The following is a 10,385-nucleotide window of genomic DNA, read 5'->3' on the forward strand; positions in this document are numbered from 1 at the left end:
ACATGAAGTCCTGAAGCTTTCAATGAGAAAGAATGCTTATTTATGTTGTATAAAGTGTAGGAGTCTATGAGAAGGATCCTTTTCATGTATTATATGATAGCAGACCTAGCTAACGTTTATATAGTGCTCTCAGGCTTGCAAAGTTATTTGCATTTGTTATCTTGTTTTATCGTCACAACAGCCCTAGGAGGAAGATGATTTTTAAATCCTCATTTTACAGATGGGGAAACCGAGGCAAGCAGAGGTTAAGTGACTTGTCCAAGATCACAAAGGTAGCAATCTGCTATGCTACTTGGTTACCTCATTACCCTCACTTAAAAAGTGATGTCAATGGTTTTGTATCAAAAATAAAATGAACATTAAACAATTGTTTATTTCATCATTTTAAATGCATATTTTGTATATTATTTACAATATGCATAATACATTTGGTTTTGTTCATCAGTCATTTTTCAGTCGTGTCCGACTCTGTGACCCCTTTTGGGGTTTTCTTGACAAATATTCTGGAGTGATTTGCCATTTCCTTCTCCAGGTCATTTTACAGAGGAGGAAACTGAGGCAAGCAGGGTTAAGTGACTTGCCCAGGGTCATGCAGCTGGTGGTTTGCCATTTCCTTCTCCAGCTCATTTTACAAGTGAGGAAACTGAGGCAAACAGGGTTAAGTGACTTGCCCAGGGTCACATAGCTACGGTAGGCAGTATTTGAATTCAGATTTGAACTCAGGAAGATGAGTCTCCTGACTCCAGGCCCAGTGCTCTGTGCACTATGGTGCCCCCTAGCTGCCTGTAATATATTTGTACAAGTATATGCTTTAGAAGTAGACTCCCGTATTAGGATGTATACTCAAATCCTTTCTTTTTAACTGATGGAGGTGCACCATCAAAAAGGTTTAGAGACCACTGCTTTAAGGGAGACAGGAGAAACCAGAGATGGGTATATATGAGGAGGCTGCTTTGTAATGACAATTATAGCCACCATTCATATAGTGCTAGGTGAGATTCTCTGTAGGAAAAGCTAACTCAGATTCTATGGAGACACACAAAGACCTTAACAAGGGGAAAAAAGCCGTACATATTAACAATGCCACAGACAAATGAGTTCACGCATGTATACATTTTACAGCAATCAACATGAATTCATTTACAAGTCACAGAGTGGGCAGTCACAGCACTTGCAAAGTAAACATATCCTTATACACATTGTAAGAAAGGCTTATGGACACCACAAAGCAGCTGCCATGAAATCAACTGGAGCTTTCACTGCCCAACAAACCCTACAACAGCAGGCAATGACAAAGATTAGCAAAGGAGTGCCCAAAATTTGGCCGGGATGTTCTAGGAATGACGAGGTGGAGTCAGGCTGGAGTCAGAGGGTCAGCCTGGGACTAAATCCTGCCTCTGACACTTACTACCAATGAGACTTTGGCCACAATCCGTCATGTCCTTGGGCTTCAGTCTCCTCCAATATAAAATAAGGGGGCTGGATTTGAAGGCTTCTTAGGTCCCTTCTATTTCTATGGCTCTAAGAGACATAAGGAAGCAATGATGAGACTCCATAGCAGAGGGCAGCAAGACAGCCCCAAGTGGCTTAAAGAATATTTTCAAAGTAAAAGGAACATGAGATGAAGGTTAAAAATAAAAAGCCGTTTGTCTCTAACGGTTTGTAGCTCCCAAGGAGGTACAGTGGCAGTAGAGTAAGGCAGAAGGGAGGGTGGGCATGCATTGGCATGGGGCCAGCTCGATGACCAACAGTCTAACATAGGCCCCCACCAATTTGGATTGTGGCAATAGTCTATTAACTAGTTCTCCTTTCTCTAGTGCTTTCTCCAAAGCATCACAAAGAGAGGTCAACTGGTGGCATGGGCATAGAAGACCCAAGTTCAAATTTGCCCCCACTTACTGTGTGACTTTCATAAAGTCACTGAACTTTTCAGCCTCGGTTTCCTTATTTGTAAAATGGAGATAATAATAGCACTTACCTTAGAGGTTGTCATATCAAATGAAGTTATGCATACACATATACATACATATACAAATGAGGCTATACATATATGTGTGAATGTATATACATACAGGCTTTTACATATATAACTTTCTAAGCCTTAAGGTGCTACATAAGTATTAGCTATTAATATATTCATTTTGCTTATGCTTCAATATGATCATATCCCTTCCTCTGCTCAAAACCTTTTAGTGACTTTCAATTGCCTATCAAAAAAAAAAGTTCAAACTTTCTAACCTTGGCAATCAGAGCCCTCCCTAAATTGGTATTGCCCCCTCTTTTCATATCATTCTAGTGACAGGGTCATTGAATTGTTAAAGAAATTTTATGATGTACTTATTAAATGAAAAGCACTGTACTATGTGCTGGGCATTTGAAGACAAAAGTAAATTGGCATCTTCATGGAAAGAACTGGAAGAAACTTTGTGCTAAATGTAAGATTTCCTTGATTTGGAAAACTCTCTGTGGGAAACTCACTCCACCAATGAAGATTGGTGATCAATCTAGAATTTCAAACTTTAGAGTTGCTTGAGGGATTAAAGGATTTGCCTGTGGTCAAATAGCCAGTATGTGTCAGAGATAAGAGATGAAATCAGGGTGTCTTGACTCAAGGCCAACTTCCTATTGATTACACCAGGTTGTCTCAGAAATGATCTTAGATATCTAATTTTCATTTTACAGATGAGGAGTCCAACATGTAGAGAGGTTAAATGACTTGCCCAAAGTCACATGGGTAGTGAGTAGTAAGTGTGGGATTGGAGCCCAGTACCTGACTCTAAGTTTAGTGCTGTCTCCTACATTCTAATTGCTTTTCATATATGTGCTATCTTTCAGACAAACTAGATTATTCATCAAGCTTCCCTAAAGCCCCATTCTGTCCTGTCTCTAGGATTTTGCCCATGGTATTCCCTAGGTATACATACAGTGATGTCTGTAAGTCCTTCTCACTGCCATCTATGTTAATAAAATCCTACTGTTTCTTTATATCACCGCACAGATAGTCTCTCCTCCATGAAGACCTCCTCAATCCTCACTGCCATTATCCCCTACCAGATATTATCTCTCCCTGCTTGGAATTCACATACTTCTCATTGTACATCTCATACAATTATCATATACATATATACGTGTATTTAGTAATGTGTCATATTTTTTCCTCCCTTTTCCTCCCATGTGATCTATAAGTCAAGAACCATCTTTGATTTAATCTTCTCAAGTAACTAATACAATGTAATTTCAATTGTACCTAATGGCATTTAATAGGTATAAACAAGGATAGAAAGGATAGTGTTATTTTCCACTCTCAAAGCAACAATGACGACGTAGTTGGTGAAAAAAAAATCTAACACCTTGACTTTGGGTATTTAATAAATGATTAATTTATGACATCTCCCCATTATAACCTTGCAGTTCACCTCTAACATGACGTCTCTGATGAAGGATGAACTATATTCTTTACATTGATGGAGATTCTCCCCAGAAACAATTATTTGATCTGCAAGGTAGTCCTCTGAAGGCTTTCTCAAATACATTATATTCAAAAGGTTTCTCTCCAGTACAAACTGTCTTAGTGATCAACAAGGTATGCAGGTCATTTGAAAGCTATCCCACATTCATTACACTGGAAAGGTTTCTCTCCAGTATGAATTCTGTTATGTGCATTAAGGTTTCCCTTCCGGCTAAAGGATTTCCCACATTCGTTACATTTATATGGTTTCACTCCAGTATGAGTTTTCTCATGTGTATTGAGGTTTCCCTTCCATCTGAAGGCTTTCCCACACTCTTTACACTTATATGGTTTCTCTCCAGTATGAATTCTTTGATGTATGTTAAGGCTTCCCTTCTGGTTGAAGGCTTTCCCACATTCATTGCATTCAAATGGTTTTTCTCCAGTATGAATTATTTTATGTGTTTTAAGATGTTCTTTCCGGTTGAAGGAGTTTCCACATTCATTACACTTATAAGGTTTTTCTCCATTATGAATTCTTTGATGTTGCATAAGGGATGAAGTCTTCCTCAAACCTTTCCCACATTGATTACATTCAAGGTGTTTCTCACCAGTATGAATTTTCTTATGTTCCTTAAGGTATCTACGCCATTTGAAAGATATTCCACATTCATTGCACTGAAAAGGTTTTTCTCCAGTATGAATTCTGGTATGAGCAATAAGACTCCCTTTCCTGCTGAAGACTTTTCCACATTCATCACATATGTAGGGTTTCTCTCCAGTATGAATTTTCTTATGTGTATTCAGGTTTCCCATCCAGTTGAAGGCTTGCCCACATTCTTTACATTTATAGGGTTTCTCTCCAGTGTGAATTCTCTGGTGTGCATTAAGGCTTCCCTTCTGGCTGAATGCTTTCCCACACTCATTGCATTCAAATGGTTTCTCTCCGGTATGAATTCTTTGATGTTGTATAAGAGACGAGCTTTTCCTGAAGCCTTTCCCACATTCATTACATTCAAAATATTTCTCTCCAGTATGATTTGCTTTATGTTGAATTAGGTACTGATTATTTCTAAAGGCTTTTCCATATTCATTACATTCAAATGGTTTATCTCCAGTATGAATAATCTTGTGTATTTTAAGGTTTCCCTTTCGACTAAAGGCTTTCCCACATTCTTTACATTTATGGGGCTTCTCTGCAGAATGAATTCTTTGGTTTGCAGTAAGGCATGAATTAATGTTGGAGGCTTTGCCACATTCATTACATTTGCAAGCTTTCCCTTGAGTGTGCATTCTATGGTAATAAATAAGGTTTGAGTGGTAGCTGAAGGGCTTTCTGCATTTATTATACTTAGACATTTTCTTGCCCAAGGAGATTCTATTATGTTTAATTAGGTCTGAAAACTGTTTAAAGTTCCTTCCAAGTGTATCATATTTATAGGGACATTTTCCTACAGAAACTCTCTGTTGTGTATCAAAAACTGACCCTAAGCCGAGCTTTCTCCACAAAGTATTACCTTCATGAACACTTGGTTCATTAGAAGTTTTTTTGTGAGTAACTGTTACTTGCCTGGACTGTCTCTTTTGGTTGCCTTTCTGCCTCTCTAACCTGATATCATAATGCCAAGTTTCTGCCAATTTAGAATCACTGGGACCATTCTTTGTAAGTCTCTCACTGGATGACTCTCCTGTAGAAATACACTGCTTTAAAGCTGACTCAGTGGTTTCGTATCTCATCTTCTGACCAAGAGAACCTGAAAGAAACAAAAACATGTCAATACTCATTGCCTTCTGTGCTGGGGGAGGGGGAAAAGGAAGTGATTTGTTCCAAGTTCTAGATTTTGTCTCCTCATTCAAAGAGAATCAATGACTGATCTGAAACAGTCAGAACACTGTTAAGCAGGAAATGAAGACCTTAGCAAGTGAAGTTAGGACACCTAGCCACCTAATTGCCTCAATTTTCAAAGAGTTCTGGAAACTAGACAGTTAAACTTGAAGCTAATTTCTGACAAAATTTAGGAACCTCTCATCAAACAGATTTCTGGTATGCCCTCAGAAAACAAAGTACGGATCCATAATACTCAGGACAATTTTTGAAAAAATAAGTTATATTGGTACTTTTTGCTTTTAACAACACAGACATATCTGGAAATGCACCCTCCCTCGATACCCTTCCCACTCAACATACACAGATTGAACCCTCCTTCATAACAGAAAAACAGTGAAGCAAAACCAACTCACACAGTGACCAAATCTGAAAGAGTATGCACCATTCCGTCGTCCCTGCCTCTTTCCTGAGAGCAGAGAGGCAGCATGCCTTATCTATTCTCTGGAACCAAGACTGACTATTACCATTACTATGAGTCTGGCTTCATTTTAGTGCTCTTTTCATTTGTGTTATTGCAGATACTGTGTATATATTTTTTCCTGGTTCTGCTTACTTCATTGTGTGTCTGTTCATAGGTGTCTTACCATATTTCTTTGGACTTCTCGTCTTTGTCATTTCTTACAGAATAAAGATAATATTCCTCTGTGCTCACAAAACATACTTCTACTGTGCCTGACTGACATGCAGACACTTTTAGTTTTTTGATAAAGCATCACAGAAAGTCATGCTATGGATATTTTAGCATACATAGGGTCTTTCTTTCTTTGACATCCATGGGATCTCAGGATCAATTTTATAGGAAGAGATGATGCAAAACCAAGTTCATTTCTTCTTAGCTGGTGAATAAGAGATGCAGAAATCAAGTGACTAGGTCAAAGGGTATGAAAGGGAAGTTTTCAAATGAAGAAATACACATTATCAATAGCCATTAAAAATGTTCCAAATCACTAGTGATCACAGAAATGAAAATTAAAGCAAGAGAAAAATGATAAACGTGGGAAGGGCTGAGGGAAAAGAGGCATACTAATATATGGCTAGTGGAGTTGTGAACTGGTCAAGCCCCTCTGGTGAACAATTTGGAATGATACCCTAAAAGTGATTAAATTGTGTACTTCCTCTGAGCCAATAATACTACTCTTAGACCTATATCTCAAAGACATCAAAGAAAGAAGAAAAGGACCTATGTATCACAATATTTCCAGAAGCTCTTTGTGTAGGGGCAAGGAAGTAGTAATTAAAGGGTGCCCATCAACTGGGGAATAGTTGAACAAATCATTGCAAATGTAATGGAGTACCACTGTGCTGCACAAAATGTTAAAGAGGATGGTTTCAGGGAAACCAGGAAGGTTTTCATGAACTGATGCAGAATTAAGAGTAAAGTACTCAGAACCAGGAAAACAATTTATACTATGACAACAATGTAAAGTGAACAATTTTGAAAGACATTAGGAACTTTGATCAACACAATTATTAACTGTAACTCCAGAGGAGTAACGATGAAAAATAACACTTCCTTCCTGATGGAGGACAGAGACCTGGTACAGAATGAGACATTTTTTTAAGACACGGCCAATATGGGATCTGTTTTTCTTGACTGTGCCTATTTATTTGAAGGTTTTTGTTTTTATTTTCAATGGAGGAGTGGGGAATGAAGGTGGAAGAGGGAGAAAATAGATTGTGGCTAACTGAAAAAAATTTAAAATAATTAAAAAAAAATCAAGAACCTGCTTTTTATTGATCCATTTAACAAAGTCTCTCAATATCCCTTTGTGGACCCTGATGAATAAATAAGGGTTGGCAGACAGTATATCTGTTAATTTTTTTAAATGAATTAATCAAGAATCCTTAGGGATTTTGATGATTTGGATTAAGTTCTCTTAATTTTACTCCTTAGCCATTTGTAGCTAGACCTGTTCTCTCTGGTATTTTTATTGACACTTTTAATGAAATCACAAAACTTATCAATTCTGCTATTAATATAAAGGTATGTGGGATGCTTACTCTATAATAATAATTGTCATTATGAAAGGCAGCCCAGAAGGCCAGCCTCAGATTTAGGGATATCTGGGTTCCAGTCCTACCTCTGACATGTGCTGGCTATGTGATCTTAAGCAAGTTAATTTATCAGTGTCCCAGACAAATCTCTGAGACCATGAGTGCAGAGAAGTTTGGAAGAAGCTCTTAGACCTGTGGTCAAGGCACTATATCAGTGGTAGCTATGATTATCATCATTACACAGTGCTTAGATCACAGAATGTAAAAATCGAACTCTATACTAGCAATTACTACGAGCAATTTAAGGGAGATTTTGACAAACTACATGTCCAGAGAAATGGGCAAATGGGCACTGGGCTCTTGCAGGAAGCTGCTAATTGCTAATCAAAATTAGCCAAAATGTGAACACTGCTGTAGAACACTCATGCAGAAAAAGCCTTTCAGAAGGTGGGACCAACAGACAATCTGTCCCCAGAGTCTGCTGCAACTGCTAGAGAAAAGCCCACAAATGAGAGAGAATAAGGACTTAAGCCAGTGTGGAAGGCACTAAGCACTGTGATTTACCCGGAGCGTCTGCTGAGGGCCTTCCGGCCAAAGTGAAATACTGCTCACCCTCCTAGAAGATAGGGAAAAGAGGCACAGGGAGCCCTCCAAGTGAATGGACAGGGTGAAGGAGGTGTTCCTTCAAAAGATGGAAGAAAGGCCTTGAGTTTTTTTTTTTCTCAAAAGGAAAAGGATATAAAGACCCAAATCAAAATCCTTGCCTGTGACAGGAGGCTAGAAGAGCAGACTACAGAAGAGAAAGGCAAAGGAAAGCAGCACTGAACCAAGAGAGTATTGAAGATACTGCCAAACAATGAGAAGTTCTGGGCAAGAAATCGAAGCCCTTGGGGTAGAGGCTCTGTGTCCACCAGGGCAGCCTGTAGATGGTCAGGACTCAAGAGAAAGAGGCAGACGGGGGAGATGAAGAGCTGCCTAAGAAAATGGGCTGGGGATGTTAACGGCTTTTTCTCTATCATGTGTTTAGCACCAGCCCTGGAACACAGTAAGCACTTAAAAGGTGGTTATTGACTGACTTCTGTATCCCAGATTAAAAGAGTTACCGCAGGGGCGGCCAGGTAGCACAGTGAGTAAGAGCACTGGCTCCAGTGTTGAGAAGACCTGGAGATCAAATCCCAGGCTCAGACACTTAGCACCCACCCAGAAACACCTGGCCATGTAACCTTGAGCAAGTTACTTAACCCCAATTGCTTAGGGGCGGCCAGGTGGCTCAGCGAGTAAGAGCACTGGCTCCAGTGTCGGGATGATCTGGCTCAAATCCGGGCTCAGATACTTAGCACCACACCCAGAAATAACTGGCCTTGTAACCTTGAGCAAGTTACTTAACCCCGATTGCTTAAAAAAATTATAAAAAATAAAAATTAAAAAAAAAAGAGTTATCCCAGACTCCTTGCCAGGGAAGGTGTGTACTTAAAATAAGGCCTGGCTAGAAGGCATTTGCCCACAGTCTGTAGGCTCTAACTAAGGAGGACAAGGGGTGGTGGAGCTAACACTGCCCATGGGGAGCTAGAACCTAGATGCTTTTTAGGAGAGTAGTTACCATAGGGGAAGAAGAAAAGCAGCAGTGTTCCCAAATAATTCACAGTAAACAAAAATCTGAGACAGAAGCCTAATTGCTAATTACTACCTACCTCCCAGGTTGGAAAAACCCTCCTCTATGAAAGGTACAGAACTCCAAGCAGGTAAGTTAGTGTCATTATCACCAAGGTCAGTGGTAATATTATAACGATAATGGTAACAATAATTTAATTTTTAAAAAAAGCACTGGGGGGGGGGAATGGATTAGAGCGTTTTAAGAAAGAAAAAGGACCAGAGGAAATGGAGAGAATTCAGATGACAGCCTGTGGGATTTGGCAGTGAAGACAGCTGCCATTTATATCGTACCTAGTATGTGCCAGGCTCTGTAATAGTGCTATACAAACATCTCCTTTGACCATCCCAAGAACCCTGGGAGGAAGAGGTACCATTATTATTCCCATTTTACAGTTGAGGAAACTGAGGCAGACAGAGGTTAAAGGAGTTGCCCAGGGTCCCACAGCTAGGAAGTGTCTGGGGCTGGATTTGAATTCAGGTCTTTCTGATTCCAGGCCTGGTGCTCTATCCACTGGGCAACCTGGCCTAGAATATAGATAAAATAAGCAAAAGGGTGAATCAATTAACAAAAACCTAGCAAGCACCTACTATGTGCTGGGCCCTCACATTCTTCCTCTGGGGGAGCTTCTGCTCTATCAGGCTGAGCGAAAGCCAGCCTTCCTCTGGCAGAAGAAGGAAGCTTTGAGGAAGGAGCTCATACGGACAGAGGAAGACGAGAGAACCAAGATGAGAGGCAGGGGAAGGAAGGGACCCACGTGCAGACCAGACCGAGGAGGCCCCATTTCTTTGAGATGGATGGAAAGATGAGGGCTTCTGTGTCCAAAAAGCGATCTGCCACAGGGAAAGACAGGGAGGCAGCTCGAGGAAGGAGCACAAGCCGAATCCCCAGCACCGGGACCCTGAAGGAGAGCCCCCACCCAGCATCTTACAGGTACTGAGAGCAGTCTCAGACTCACCCAGGTAAGTGCTCAGTGAGACTCTTGCCTCTGCAATCCAAGATGTTTCTCTTCTCTCCAGCTGGGAAATTGTACTGGGTCTGGAAATGGGGAGACCTGCTCAATGGAAAAGAAATGGGAGTGTGCTGAGGAGAACTGTGTCACACAGACCCAGGGCATGGTGTTAAGAGCTTGAAAGGTTGTACCCTGTGATCTTTCTATGAAGTATGGGGGTCAGAGCTGGCTTCATCTTGGGCTCAGAAAATTCATTTATTCTTCCTCTGGGGGAGCTTCTGCTCTATGGGGCCGAGTGAAAGCCAGCCTTCCTCCATATGATAGATAGATAGATAGATAGATAGATAGACAGATAGGATAGATGGATAGATGGATAGATGGATAGATGGATAGACGGATAGACGGATAGATAGATAGATAGATAGATAGATAGATAGATAGATAGATAGAT

At 40.3% G+C, this 10,385-nt stretch overlaps 1 protein-coding gene across 1 annotated transcript in view; it reads right to left on the reverse strand.

Annotated features, from left to right (window-relative positions):
- Positions 1-3,351: 3,351 nt before the first annotated feature.
- LOC138171503 (zinc finger protein 721-like) overlaps positions 3,352-10,385 on the reverse strand; it is a 65,160-nt gene continuing 58,126 nt past the window's right edge. The window contains exon 6 of the mRNA XM_069101025.1: positions 3,352-4,716. Within this exon, the coding sequence (XP_068957126.1) occupies positions 3,593-4,716 (1,124 nt within the window). The 3' untranslated portion in view covers positions 3,352-3,592. The remainder of the gene's footprint in view (positions 4,717-10,385) is intronic.

This window comes from Petaurus breviceps, unplaced genomic scaffold, assembly GCF_028583685.1.
Source record: "Petaurus breviceps papuanus isolate PSGF00001 unplaced genomic scaffold, PetGlider_PUasm1.0 446, whole genome shotgun sequence".
Lineage (NCBI taxonomy): Eukaryota > Metazoa > Chordata > Mammalia > Diprotodontia > Petauridae > Petaurus > Petaurus breviceps.